The sequence below is a fragment of the Eschscholzia californica genome, unplaced genomic scaffold (genome assembly GCF_041429995.1).
Source record: "Eschscholzia californica isolate CP2 unplaced genomic scaffold, dmEscCali1.0.p SCAF_6, whole genome shotgun sequence".
Lineage (NCBI taxonomy): Eukaryota > Viridiplantae > Streptophyta > Magnoliopsida > Ranunculales > Papaveraceae > Eschscholzia > Eschscholzia californica.
The window spans coordinates 31,899,749-31,914,175 of NW_028238483.1; the positions used below are offsets into that span (position 1 = coordinate 31,899,749).

The 14,427-nt window shown below is 37.0% G+C and overlaps 1 protein-coding gene across 4 annotated transcripts; it reads left to right on the forward strand.

Annotated features, from left to right (window-relative positions):
• Positions 1–6,109: 6,109 nt before the first annotated feature.
• LOC147533595 (kinesin-like protein KIN-7E) lies at positions 6,110–11,906 on the forward strand. Of its 4 annotated transcripts, none has more exons than XM_086650705.1 (14): positions 6,110–6,511; positions 7,257–7,488; positions 7,639–7,728; positions 7,847–7,947; positions 8,047–8,160; positions 8,234–8,315; positions 8,387–8,454; positions 8,560–8,625; positions 8,757–8,881; positions 9,013–9,349; positions 9,456–9,560; positions 9,656–10,591; positions 10,923–11,251; positions 11,352–11,906. In XM_086650705.1, the coding sequence occupies exons 2-14, from the start codon at positions 7,266–7,268 to the stop codon at positions 11,677–11,679; spliced, it is 2,904 nt and encodes a 967-aa protein (XP_086506831.1). In that variant the 5' UTR covers positions 6,110–6,511; positions 7,257–7,265; the 3' UTR covers positions 11,680–11,906. The 4 variants fall into 4 exon arrangements, with proteins under 4 accessions (XP_086506831.1, XP_086506833.1, XP_086506830.1 ...); XM_086650707.1 differs by lacking the exon at positions 6,110–6,511 and adding an exon at positions 6,706–6,943; XM_086650704.1 differs by lacking the exon at positions 6,110–6,511 and adding an exon at positions 6,751–7,043.
• The last annotated feature ends 2,521 nt before the right edge of the window (positions 11,907–14,427 follow it).

Sequence of the window (14,427 nt, forward strand, 5' to 3'; positions counted from 1 at the left end):
CAAATCTTCTGAAGCTTTTTTTTGTGAGCAGTCGTAGCCATATAGTCTAGTAAACCATAAACACGGACAAGATATTGTTGGGGTCCCTCCTTATAATTAAAGGACTCCTAGTTGGAATAGGATTTCCCTTATTCCTTGTTTGGGGAAAAAATAGAAGTTTCTATTTTTTCAAGCCTAAAAAGGAATTCCTATTTCTATTGGTAAACCTCCTTATTTATTATTATAAATAGGGAATGAAAGGGAAGAGATTATACACAACAACTTCCAGAACAAAGAGAAGTCAGAGAAAGAGAGATTTCTGAAGTGGTTCTTTCAAGAGAGATTGAAAGAGCAGAATATTGGTTTGAAGAAAAGAAGATTATTAATCTTGTGAAGCAATTTAGTTTGTGGTTATCTTCTTCAACCTTTAGGAATCTAGGATTTGTTCAAATCCTAAGGAGTAAGAGATTTTATTTCTTTGTTTCTTTGTTCAGTTTATCCACCATAGGTTTGGTGAAGAGTTGTCCAAGAGTGTTTCTACACATCTTGAAGAATTGTGTAACCCATTATTTAATTATAGTGGAAGATTTCTGGACTAGGTCCCGTGGTTTTTTACCTTCTAGTTTGGAGGGGTTTTTTGCCACGTTAAATAATCTTGGTGTCTCTACTTTTACTTTCGCATCGTTTATCTTCATATTACTGAACAAGTTAATTAGGTTATTTTTCCTAACAAGTGGTACCAGAGCTAAGGTTGGATTTATTGTTCAGAAATATGGAAGTGAATACTAATCGAATGATTAGTTTAGATGGAGAAAACTACTTGATGTGGAAAGCAAAAATGGAAGATTTGTTATACTGCAAAGACCTAGCTGCACCCATTGAAAATCACGGTACAAAACCGATGAAGATAGATGAAGAAGACTGGAAGGTATTAGATCGTAAGGTTGTTGGATTTATTCGACAATGGGTAGAACCCAGTGTTTTTCATCATGTATCAACGGAGACTTCCGCTTATAGTCTATGGAGGAAATTAGAAGAATTATATGATCAAAAGACAGCTGCCAAAAAGGCTTACTTGTTCAGAAAGCTAGGAAAATTACAATATAAAGAAGGAACCTCAATTGCTCAACACTTGAATGAGATGAAAAGTCTAGTAAACCAGCTTTCTGCAATGAAGTTAGTTTTGGATGATGAGTTGCAGGCCTTACTTCTTCTAAATTCTTTACCAGATAGTTGGGAGACATTGGTGGTGTCTCTTAGCAATTCTGCTCCTGATGGCATAATGCGTATGAATCACGTAACAGGTAGTTTGTTGAATGAAGAAACAAGAAGGAAATCATCGTCAGACGAGTCTCATTCAGAGGCACTTGTTACAGAAAGACGGGGGAGAGGTAAAAGTAGAAAACCTCATAACCGTGATAAGTCAAGGGGGAGATCAAAACCAAAGAAAGAAGTTAGATGTTTTGGTTGTGGAAAAATGGGTCATTACAAGAGTGATTGCAAGAAAACAAAGAAGGAAAATAAAAAGGATGATGAAAAACAAGATAATGTTGCGGCAGTTGCCTCAAGTGATGACATTATCTTACTCTCATGTTGTGGAGACACTTGCTTAAGTATGGCTGAGTCAGAACCTGAAACGACATGGTTGGTTGACTCAGGTGCTTCGTATCATGCTATTCCATGTAAGGAGTTCTTTAACTCTTACAGAACTGGTGACCTTGGCAAAGTCAGGATGGGAAACTTAGGTTTCTCAAAAATCGTAGGAATTGGAGAAGTGAAAATTGAGACGAGCACAGGGAGTACATTGATTCTTAAGAATGTGAGGCATATACCAGATCTTCGATATAACCTAATCTCTACCGGAGTATTAGATGATGAAGGGTACCACAGTCACTTTGGTGATGGAAAGTGGAAGCTCACAAAAGGGTCAATGGTGATAGCAAGAGGGAAGAAGTGTTGTACTTTATACAGAACTCAAGTAAAACTGTGTAAAGGAGAATTGAATGCAGTTGAAAAAGATTCTTCCACTGATCTTTGGCATAGAAGACTCGGGCACATGAGCGAGAAAGGACTTCAAATCCTTGCTAAACGACAAGACTTACCGAACATAAAAGGTATAAATTTAAACACTTGCTCTCATTGTTTAGTAGGAAAGCAACATAGAGTATCCTTTCAAAGGAATGCATCTGAAAGAAAATCCAGTGTTTTGGAGCTTGTTTATTCAGACGTTTGTGGACCTTTAAAGGTCAAAACACTTGGTGGTGCTTTGTATTTTGTTACTTTTATAGATGATGCTTCCAGGAAAGTTTGGGCATATGCCATAAAGACCAAAGATCAGGTACTTGCAGTTTTCAAGAATTTCCACAACATGGTAGAACGGGAGACAGGAAAATCATTGAAGTGCATTCGCACTGACAATGGAGGAGAATACATCGGGTCGTTTGAAGAGTATTGCAAAACCCATGGTATTCGACATGAACAGACAGTTCCCAAAACTCCACAACAAAATGGTGTAGCAGAACGCATGAACCGCACGATTGTGGAGAGGATCAGATGTATGCTCTCAGAAGCAAAGCTGCCTAAAAGCTTCTGGGGTGAAGCAATGCGTACTGCATGTTATCTGATTAATTTATCACCTTCAGCACCATTAGATGGAGATGTAGCTGAGAGAGTGTGGGCTGGGAAAGAAGTCAGTTATGAACACTTAAGGGTGTTTGGTTGCAGGGCTTTTGTGCATATACCTAAAGATCAAAGAGCAAAGCTTGATGATAAAGCCAAGCAATGCATCTTTTTAGGGTATGCAGATGAGAAGTTCGGATACAGGTTATGGGATCCAGTCGATAAGAAGATTATTAGAAGTAGAGATGTGGTCTTTCTTGAAAATCAAACTATTGAGGACTTTGGGAAAGTTGAGAAGCATGAGAATCATAGTAATGATCTCATTGATCTAGATCCACATATCTCTTCTAAGGTTATGCATGATAATGCAGGTGAAGAACAAAATCATGAAGATGAAGCTCATGAAGATGTTCCTATGGGTGATGATGTTGAGCAAGGAATGGAAGTTCAACATGAACCACCAGCTGAATTGAGAAGATCGACTAGAGATAGAGCACCATCTACCAAGTATCCTCCACACGAGTATGTGATGGTTACAGATAGTGGGGAACCACAGTGTTATGAAGAAGCCATAGATGATGAACACAAAAAGGAGTGGTTGAAAGCTATGCAAGATGAGATTGAATCATTGCATAAGAACAACACTTTTAAGTTGGTTGAAAAACCTAAGAATAAGAAAATTCTTAAAAATAAGTGGGTTTTCAAAATCAAAACCGAAGAAAGAAATTCACAACCACGGTATAAGGCACGCCTAGTGGTGAAAGGATTTGGGCAGAAGAAGGGTATTGATTTTGATGAGATTTTCTCTCCGGTGGTGAAGATGTCCTCTATACGGTTAGTATTGGGATTGGCTGCAAGTATGAACCTAGAAATTGAACAACTAGATGTCAAGACCGCTTTCCTTCATGGTGACTTGGAGGAAGATGTGTATATGGAACAACCAACAGGGTTTGAAGTTAAAGGTAAGGAACACTTGGTTTGTAAGTTAGAGAAGAGTTTATATGGGCTAAAACAAGCACCAAGACAGTGGTACAAAAAGTTTGAATCATTCATGAAGGATCAAGGGTATCACAGGACGGCTTCAGATCATTGTGTTTTCGTTCATAAATTTCCTGATGGAGATTTGATTATACTTCTACTTTATGTAGATGATATGTTGATTGTTGGTCAGGATGCTAATAAAATTAGCAGGTTAAAGAAGGAACTAAACAAGTATTTCGATATGAAAGACTTGGGTCCAGCAAAACAAATTCTTGGCATGCATATCTCTCGTGATAGAAAAGCTGGAAAACTTTGGCTATCACAAGAAAGATACATTGAGAAGGTTCTAGAAAGGTTCAATATGGACAAGACAAAACCAGTGAGTTGTCCATTAGCCAGTCACTTCAAGTTGACTCGTGATCAGTGTCCATCAACTAGAAGTGAGAAAGAAGAAATGGAGAAAATTCCTTATGCTTCAGCTGTAGGAAGTTTGATGTATGCAATGGTGTGTACAAGACCGGACATTGCATTTGCAGTTGGAGTAGTAAGCAGATTTCTTGCTAATCCAGGCAAAGAGCATTGGTTAGCAGTGAAGTGGATTCTGAAGTATCTTAGAGGTACGTCTAAAGCTCGTATATGTTTTGGTAATGATAAGCCAGTATTAGTCAGTTACACAGATGCAGACATGGCAGGAGATGTAGACTCTAAAAGGTCCACATCAGGCTACTTATTTACATTTTCAGGGGGAGCAGTGTCATGGCAATCTAAATTACAAAAGTGTGTAGCTTTATCTACTACAGAGGCAGAATATATTGCCATTACAGAATGTTGCAAGGAGATGTTATGGATGAAGAGATTGTTAGAAGAACTTGGTATGAAACAGGATAATTATGTTATTCATTGCGACAGTCAAAGTGCCATCCACCTCAGTAAGAATTCTAGTTTCCATTCAAAGTCCAAGCATATAAATGTGAGATACCAGTGGATCCAAGATGTTCTTGAAGACAAGGTGTTGAAGATCGAGAAAATCCATACTGACGACAATGGTTCAGATATGATGACAAAACCATTACCCAAAGGCAAACATGAGCTATGTAGCAGTGTTGCAGGTTTGGGGATGGTAGGTCCCTCTTCATAAGTCGGGAGGGGGAGTTTGTTGGGGTCCCTCCTTATAATTAAAGGACTCCTAGTTGGAATAGGATTTCCCTTATTCCTTGTTTGGGGAAAAAATAGAAGTTTCTATTTTTTCAAGCCTAAAAAGGAATTCCTATTTCTATTGGTAAACCTCCTTATTTATTATTATAAATAGGGAATGAAAGGGAAGAGATTATACACAACAACTTCCAGAACAAAGAGAAGTCAGAGAAAGAGAGATTTCTGAAGTGGTTCTTTCAAGAGAGATTGAAAGAGCAGAATATTGGTTTGAAGAAAAGAAGATTATTAATCTTGTGAAGCAATTTAGTTTGTGGTTATCTTCTTCAACCTTTAGGAATCTAGGATTTGTTCAAATCCTAAGGAGTAAGAGATTTTATTTCTTTGTTTCTTTGTTCAGTTTATCCACCATAGGTTTGGTGAAGAGTTGTCCAAGAGTGTTTCTACACATCTTGAAGAATTGTGTAACCCATTATTTAATTATAGTGGAAGATTTCTGGACTAGGTCCCGTGGTTTTTTACCTTCTAGTTTGGAGGGGTTTTTTGCCACGTTAAATAATCTTGGTGTCTCTACTTTTACTTTCGCATCGTTTATCTTCATATTACTGAACAAGTTAATTAGGTTATTTTTCCTAACAGATATGGCTACATGTTGTTTTGGAAGGACAAATAAAACATCTCATAGTACCACTAGTTGCAATCTCCTTAGCCCATATAGTTCAATTAGAGAGATTATTTGTATATGGTATTATGGTGGAAGAGTAACTTCAAATTTACTTTTTCTAGTCAAAAAGGTGGGATGCTGATTTTTCCACAGCCTTTGTCGGGGCCACTAATTACTTACCTATATACTACCTTCAATCAACAAACTTTCCTTCTCTTTTGTCTCATTGAACTTCTTTAGATTGGATATGGGTGATAATTGAGAGTATTGTGAAATGATTTTCTAAATTCTTTTACAAGATTAGTGTTGGTGGGTTGTAATTTCCATAGAAACAATGAGTTTTATTTCTACGAAAAAGGTAGATGGGTTAACTCGAAAATATAGTGAAATTATGTTCCCGATACACATTTATGTTCTTTTTTTTTTTTTTTTTTTTTTTTTGATGATAACATTTATGTTCTTTTCCGTAGCCATTTCCATAAAACCAGTAGTAACGCAAACAATTACATGTAAAACAATTTTTTGATGCATACACAACTCTACTAATTTAGTTTCGTTGGCAATTAAGTTTTTGACAAATTGGAGAGTAACTGTGTAACAAATAGATGATTTTTTCCGCGACGGCTAATAACTGGTATTTTTTTTTCTATCATTTTGTTCAATTTGCTACATGACTAAATATACCCGATCCGACTATTTTTCAGTAACATGTATGTATGTCTCTCCCACTAGGACTAGGAGACTAGGATCGGAATAATTAGGTAGTTCTTCAAAAGGAAATGGTATAAAAGAGCTTGTTTTTCCTTATGAATCAAGTTTTGCCTTGTTCTCAAACAGTAATATCGTTAGTAAATGGAATTTTAGAGAGAATCATGTAAGTAACAAATAGAGACGGTTTTTTTTTTTTGTTAAGATCGTGGATTCATGGAATCATGGGTCATTGTTGGTTACAATTTGACTTCCATCTCTCTCTATCTAACCTTTACCATTTTATCTTCCTCCCATTCCAAGTGTTCTTTACTGGTTCATTAACTTCTTACTCAATGCTTTGATAGAATCATGAAGATTTCTTCATCTTATTAGAAATCAGATTCACTTATCCTTGAGAAAAGCCAGGTAATTTCTGAACTATTCAGTCTTTCTCTCTCTCTCTCTAAAACTTCCAAGGGTAGTTAAGATTTTGAGAACATTCTATTTTCATAAAACAGTAGTTTAAGATTTATTAGAACAAGATAAAAGAAGAAGAAAGTGAAAGAAAACAAATGAAAGAAGAATATTGACAGTCTGGAAAAAAAATGGGACCATTCTCTGAATAATCCAAGCTTTAAGGGTGTGTGTGTGTGGGTATTAAAAATAATACTAGAAGAAAATAAATTAAACACCCCTCATACTTATTACTTAATCTCAAAGCATAAGAATGGGTGCCTAATTTGTAAAGTTATCTATTTGTGACATTCAAACCGTTTGTCTTCTACCATAGAATAAACATACTCCATATCTTAGAGAGAGAGAGAGAGAGAGAGAGAGAAAGAGATAGAGAAAACAAGAGTGAGATTTTTCTTCTTTTTTTTTTTTAGTTTTTTATGGAGATGTTTGAGACAAAAGTATATAAAAGATATGTGGTTTTAATTAGAACCAAGAATGATTAGTAAGTTGAAACAGATAATGGAAATATTAAGTTATTAAACTCTAACCAAACTTGTTTTTAACATCTTAACTATTTTTGATTAATGGGTAGTCTTAGAGAGAAAAAGAGTTGTGTTTGAGTAAAATTGGGGTTTTCTCTTTTTCCCTTTTCCCTTTCTATTCAACAAGATATCTTAACTTATGAGTTTCATTTTCTTTTCTTTTGTGGGTTTAGAAAGAAGAAATGGGTGCTGTGAGTGAAGAAGAAGAAGAAGTGATCCAGTTTGAGAAAATGGAAATGGAAAATACCCATGAAAGGATTTTTGTTTCAGTTAGATTAAGACCTTTAAATGCAAAAGAAATTGCTAGAAATGATGTTTCAGATTGGGAATGTATTAATGATAATACCATTATATTCAAGAACAATCTTCCTGAAAGATCAATGTACCCAACTGCTTATACATTTGGTAAGAGTAAAACCCTTTTCTTCATTTTGTTAAATTGTGATTATTCAAGTTTGGGGTGTTCTTAGATTTTTCAGTAATGGCCATAATCACTTTATAGACCTAAAAATTTCTGATTTTTTCTCCTCTTTTTGGGTTTTGTTTGATGGGTAGATAGAGTATTTCAATGCAATTGCACCACAAAACAAGTCTATGATGAAGCTGCAAGAGAAGTTGCAATTTCAGTTGTCAGTGGTATTAACTGTAAGTATTAATGTTCTTGTCAAGTTTCTGTTCTTATTGTTTGATAGATACTTCATTAATGAGAGAGAGATAGAAAGAGAGAGAGAGATCTTCTCTCACTAGAAACTTGTTTTTTCAGCTACCATATTTGCATATGGTCAAACAAGTAGTGGGAAAACATACACCATGAATGGAATTACTGAGTACACAGTAAATGATATATATAGCTACATCCAGAAGGTAATTGAACAAACTAGTTCTTTTCCGATATTTCGAGTTTCGACTTCCAATTATTTCGAGTTATGGACTCTGAAGGTGTTTTTGTCTTTCATCATTTAGCATGAGGAAAGAGCATTTGCTTTAAAGTTTTCTGCAATGGAAATCTACAATGAAGCCATTAGAGACCTCTTAAGTACAGATGCTACCCCACTTAGGGTCCTCGATGATCCAGAGGTAAACGACGTTTTTAGTACATTTATGGTTTCAAGAGTTCATTTATTCATGCTTATGATTTTGAGTTCAACAGAGAGGGACAATTATAGAGAAACTCACAGAGGAAACTCTCAGAGATTGGAGTCATTTAAAAGAGCTCCTTTCGGTTTGTGAAGGTAAGCATCCCTATATTAAACCTATTCTTACAAGTTTATGATATATTTACTTTTTAGTACTGCATTTTTAGCTCAAAGACGGGTTGGCGAAACCTTATTGAACGAAACCAGCTCCAGATCTCATCAAATTCTCAGACTGGTTAGTTTCGGTTTGACTAGATACATTTTTTATGAACAAGATTTGTATGCCGAATCTTATAACCCTCTAATCTTACCTTTTGATCTCTTTATTGATTCCTTATAGACAGTTGAAAGTTCGGCTCATGAATTTTTGGGGAAGGATAATTCGAGCACTCTTTCAGCCAGTGTGGTATGAAACAAATATATAACTTTTTCTATGATGATTCCGTGGAGTTGTGTCTTTTTGGGTCATGCAGCTCATGCTTTATAACGAAATACAACGGAAATAACGAAAAGTGTTCTTGGTTTATTGAAGTTCAGAACTTTGTTGATCTTGCCGGTAGTGAACGAGCTTCCCAGGCATTATCAGCTGGTGCGAGACTAAAAGAAGGTTGTCATATAAATCGAAGTTTGCTCACCCTAGGAACTGTTATACGCAAACTAAGGTATCTAAAATCTGTCTTCTCTCTACGCATTTTTTCATTAACTTAGTGTATGCCGGTAGATTCCACTAGATAGCTTTTAGCTTGATGTGTGGATTTTGCTTATCGACTAAACGATCTTTTGTTGAATGCAGCAAAGGAAGAAATGGGCATATTCCATATAGAGATTCTAAGTTAACACGGATACTTCAGACTTCATTAGGAGGCAATGCAAGAACTGCAATTATATGTACAATGAGCCCCTCGAGGCACCATATCGAACAATCAAAAAATACCCTTTTATTTGCTAGTTGTGCGAAAGAAGTAGCTACTAATGCACAAGTCAATGTAGTAATGTCAGATAAGGCATTAGTAAAGCATTTGCAAAGAGAACTAGCAAGACTTGAGAGTGAACTGAGAGTCCCAGGACCTACTTCTGCCATGAGTGATAGTGCGGCCTTATTGAGAGAGAAAGATCTTCGGATTGAAAAGGTCAGATTGATGTCTACCTTTTGCATAGTAATGCAAACAACATGACAAATTTCATGATTTAATTTGCCATTTTCATTGACGTGATTCCGTTTCTTTTCTTCTAAAGATGGAGAAACAGATAAAAGAGCTGACAAAACAAAGGGATCTTGCTCAATCGAGACTTGATCATTTGCTACAAGAAGTTGCAAATAACAGAGATTCGAGATTATGGGTGTGTCGTACTGCTACTTTAACTAGAAAATCTAAATATTCCCTTCTATTTGTGTGCTTCAGCTGCTAAATATTGTTTTTTGCTATTCTCTTCAGGCAGATTATGGTCGAAAACAGAAGTCTGATGCACCCAAGGCGGGAGACTATGAACATTCAATATCAGAGTCACAAGGGATTTCTGAACAGCAATCCTCGGAGGTTGATGCTACGAGATTCAATACATCTTTATACTCTAGTGTGAATAATTATGAAGATGACTATGACTTGCAGATACCTGGAAACTCAGAAGACTATTTTCTCTCTGATGCCAATACTTCACGAATGACCACGCGTTCTCCTAAGTTTGCTGTAACAGATTCACCTCAAGGTTGGGAGAGTATGACTCAACCTAGGGAAGAAGATATTATCGACCAATGCAAGGAAGTTCGATGTATTGAGATGGAAGAATCTAGCACAAACAGAAATGTCATGTCTAGTGTGTTGTCACCCGAAGAAAGTGAAGTTATTTCACCTTTCACAACGAATGCAAATGAGGATCCAACTGACCAGGAATCAGTAGCATCTGCTGGAAGAAGAGACACAGATTTGAGACGAGAGTGCGTGAAGCAGAAATTCCAGAATGTGCGTAACACTGGTAACTCTCTTGTCAATCCTTACGCTGATGAATCACCTATGACTGTTGAGTCGAAGTTATCGAGCTCCAGAAACTTGCAATTCACTAGAAGCAGAAGCTGTAGAGCTACTCTTATGGGTACTGAAGAGAATGATGGAGCATCACAATCTTGGTTCGAGAAATATATCCCTGGTAGAATTGAAAGTTTTGAGACCAAATTGCAAAAATTGAGTGTTTCTGCCAATATTGAAAGGTCAAGAGAAGACTATGAGACTTCTCAACAGAGTGGTGTTACAGACGACTCAAAGGAAAGGAAGATCAACATGCCTGATGAAGAAAGTATCACTTGTACTGGTACTGTTGTCGCAGGAACGAACGAGACGGCTAAAATTCAGTCAGAAAAAGATCAAGTAGATGGAGTAAGATTTCGTTACTTGCAGCTCATGCTTTTAGATTATCAATTTTCCTGCTTGCTGCTAATTTTGTTTAATTTCCACCTGTTTCTTCCACATGTAGCTGTTGGGTTAGCGATTCAGGGATAATTGAGACTTTGTAACCCTAACCCTGTGTTAAAGTAGACTGCCGAGTGTCTCCTGCCCTAATTGTAGTAGAGTATTAGCATAATAGTCCCACATTTTCTGGGACTCCGCATTTCTGAACTAGACTTGATGAGTACACTGGATACCTCAGATTTCAATATTTCATGCATAAAACTAATCTACTTTGGACAAAATGATGTGTTCTTTGTAGGTTCAAGAAACGCGACAAAATGCCCATGAAGCTCAAAAAACAGTGAAAGATGTGGGTCTAGACCCAATGAAGGAACTTGTGGTTTCTCCTACAAATTGGCTCTTGGAATTTCAGAAGCAGCAGAAGGAAATAATTGAACTTTGGGATACTTGTTATGTCTCACTAGTTCATAGAACATATTTCTTTCTCCTCTTCAAAGGTGATCCTACTGACCTCATTTACATGGAAGTGGAACTTAGAAGACTTTCCTTCATTAAAGAAAAGTTTGCTCGAGGAAACCTCGATGAACTAGCCGCTGAAGGTGGTCGGCCACTCAGTCCTAATTTGAGGTATCATCATCCTGTTACCTTCTGCCGTACTAATGAATGTTCCTTCTCCAACTGATGCTACTTCGAGGAATAAAATTAACTTGTTTTTTTCGACAAACAGTATGAGAGCTCTTAACCGTGAGAGAGAAATGCTGGGTAAACGATTGCAGAAGAAGTTTTCCAAAGAGGAGAGAAGAGAACTATATCAAAAATGGGGAATCAAGTTGGACATGAAACAGAGGAAGTTAAAGCTTGCTTACCGTCTATGGACCGACTCCAAAGACATGGATCACATAAAGGAAAGCTCCGCTCTTGTCGCGAAACTTGTGGGTCTCGTTGAGCCCGATCAAGCTCTGAAAGAGATGTTCAGCCTCAGTTTCTCACCTCGCCCTACTACCCGGAGATTCGACGTCTGGAAAGACGCCATCCTCCCCTTCTTAAGCCTGTGAGACCCATATTAGAAACGAAATGAGAGAAGTTAATTGAATTCATTCCTTTTCGAAAGCCATCTTCCAATTCTACCCACTTTCTGATTTTTCTGCAGTTTCGACATTGATGTAAGAACGAAAGAAGTTTGTACATTTGCACAGGGTAGTGATCGAATGCCTTATTGTTGGGTGTTGTTGTTTGTTTAGTTTCTGATGATTAATAAAGAAATGTTTGAGCTTTGCTTGAATATGATCCTATCCAAGTTAATTACAAGTAATGCATTATTCAATTGATGCTTTTTATATCAGATAGCTACAAAAGGGAAAACCTAATTTCGAGGTGCAGTCAGGTGAGAACCTAAATATAAATTATAAAACCACAATGGAACCAGAAGAATTAAACTGAAGAGAAAGAAAAACATGGAAACAAAACATTAATTCATTGATTCATAAGAAAGTGTACAGATTTTAATTAACTTCTCCATTAAAGAAAAAAAAACCCTAAAATCACCAATTTTGAGTACATGATAGATGTAGTTATTGTAGAGAGATAAAAAAAAGTAATAAAAACCATTCTCATCAGATGAGTTTGAAAGGAAGAGGCCAAGGAGTAGACCTAGGTACTTCAACCTTGTCTTTGATTCTTTCAATCATCTTCTCCTTCTTCGGTCTGGCATTTCCGAATGATCCTTTGAATCGTTTACCTTTCTTCGTCTTCTTGTCTCCACGACCACACACTGACGGAAGTACTGGAGGTGAGCCGACACTCTCACTCATCATCACTCTTCTCGCTATACCGCCGCATCGCTGCATTATCGTCGCCATCTTCTTCTTCACTTCACCAGACCAATTACAGGAGAAGACTAAAGAGAAGGTTTATTAGTAGAGCGGTAGAGAGTATGCGGATTATATTTCCACCCAACTCTTTTCTTAGGGGGGCCCAGAGGGGATATGAAATGTGTTTAAGGGAGGTGGGTGTTATTGAAGAAACAAAAAAAATTTCATGAGAAAGAAGTAGGAAACCCAAAAACATTCACTAAACACACCCTTCAAGTCTGAAGCACGAATTGGCAGGCGACTTCTTTACTTGCTTCTCTCTCTGCTCTTTCCCTCTCCCTGCTTCTCTCTCTAAGCTCCGGCGAACTTCACTGAAACCCTTCTCAATGACAGTCCATGTCCAAAGCAACCAAAACAACGGCTTTGGGCCCCAAGCTTACGAAATACGAAGGGCCCCCACTTCACATCACTTTGAAGGCACCATCAAGAAAGCTTAATCAGAGCCGTGTTTGAGGGGGGGAGGGGGCGGGAAGGGCGTCCGCCCTGGACCCCCACCTCAAAAGGGCCTACTTCCTATAAAAGGGCCATAGTTTAAAGGTTATATTATATGCAATACCTAATTAATCATCTAATTACTGCTAGCTTTGTTGGAAAGGGTGATTGATGTCCATGCAGCAGACACGGGTTCAAGTCCAGAGTTCTACTTTTTGAATCTTTATTTTTGCTCCACTACTACACTTTGTTGTCTTAACCATTTTGTTACCTTTGGTGTATTTCGTTAATTTTTGAAGTGTTTTTCAAGGAATAGAATGCTAAGTGTTTTTTTCAAAAAAAGAAAACCAATAATACAGGAATACACATGTGAATCATCTATGATTTTCATCATCTAACATTGTGTTCAACTTTTTGCTCGTAATTTATTTTTGTACGAAAGGCCCGCAATTAAGTTTCGCCCAGGGCCCTCAAATTCTCAGCCACGGCTTTGAGCTTAATGAAAAGGCATTCCGTCAAACATATGGCACAGAAAAGGTGGTCCGTCATTTCCTAAATCCCTTCTTCGCAGCGAGCTGAAAGGTTTCTCTCTCGGTTTTGATTTGGTTGTAGAACTAGGGTTTCAACACTTTCTATTATAAGGGGACCAGGGACGTGCCTGACAATTTAGGGGCCCGGTGCTAAATTTGAAGTGGGCCCCTTTATATAAAAAAAAACAAGAGAGTTTTATTTTATCTGAACTTTTTTGTTTTCAAATGATTTAATTATAAACTTAAGATTGAATCATTAACAAATCCAAACTCAATGTATAATGTTACTATATGATTGTCGTGACAAGTTTTATGTAAAACTTCTCTGGTTTGACGAGAGTCTTATTTTTATAAAACATTAGTTTGAAATTTAAAAAAATAAACATTAAACTATGGAAATAAAAATTAACATTTAGGCGTGCTTGCTTTCTTTCCTTGATAACAAAACAACTTTTTTCTTAAAATAATCAAATGTTAGTGTCTACTAAGATTTTAGAAAAATTAAATTATTGATCTTGTCAATGTGTGACAGTCGATTATGATTTTAACTTAGAACAGATTTAAAAGTGAAGCGAGGTCCGTGAACAAGAGAAAGACACATTTTTAAGAAAGGTATACGCTAGAGACTGATGAAGACTGATTTGAGATTTACAGTCTCTAATCCTTATTTCGTGAACAAAAACTATACGAAACAACTAGCAAAGCAAAGAAGTGGTTTGCTTTTAAAAAGAAGCAATAAAACACATAAGTAATAAAAAAAAAGGAAATTGTCATCCGTGTGACTTGAACTCGGGAGTTCCCGATTGGTAATGAAGCATCAAACCAACTGAGCTGCTTGCATTTAGATGTTTGTAACATGACACTCTTTTTATTTATTCACTTCTCCCTACACCTCTCAAAGCTAAAAATGGGCCCTGTGTGGTGGGAGGCCCTGTGCGGGCGCACGGCTCGCACCCCTCACCACACGACC

Coding starts and splice junctions, on each gene's coding strand:
- LOC147533595 (XM_086650705.1), top strand. CDS start 7,266: ATGGGTGCTGTGAGTGAAGAAGAAGAAGAAGTGATCCAGTTTGAGAAA. Junction 7,948..8,046: donor TATATAGCTACATCCAGAAG/GTAATTGAACAA, acceptor TTCATCATTTAG/CATGAGGAAAGAGCATTTGC. Junction 8,455..8,559: donor CTCATCAAATTCTCAGACTG/GTTAGTTTCGGT, acceptor GATTCCTTATAG/ACAGTTGAAAGTTCGGCTCA.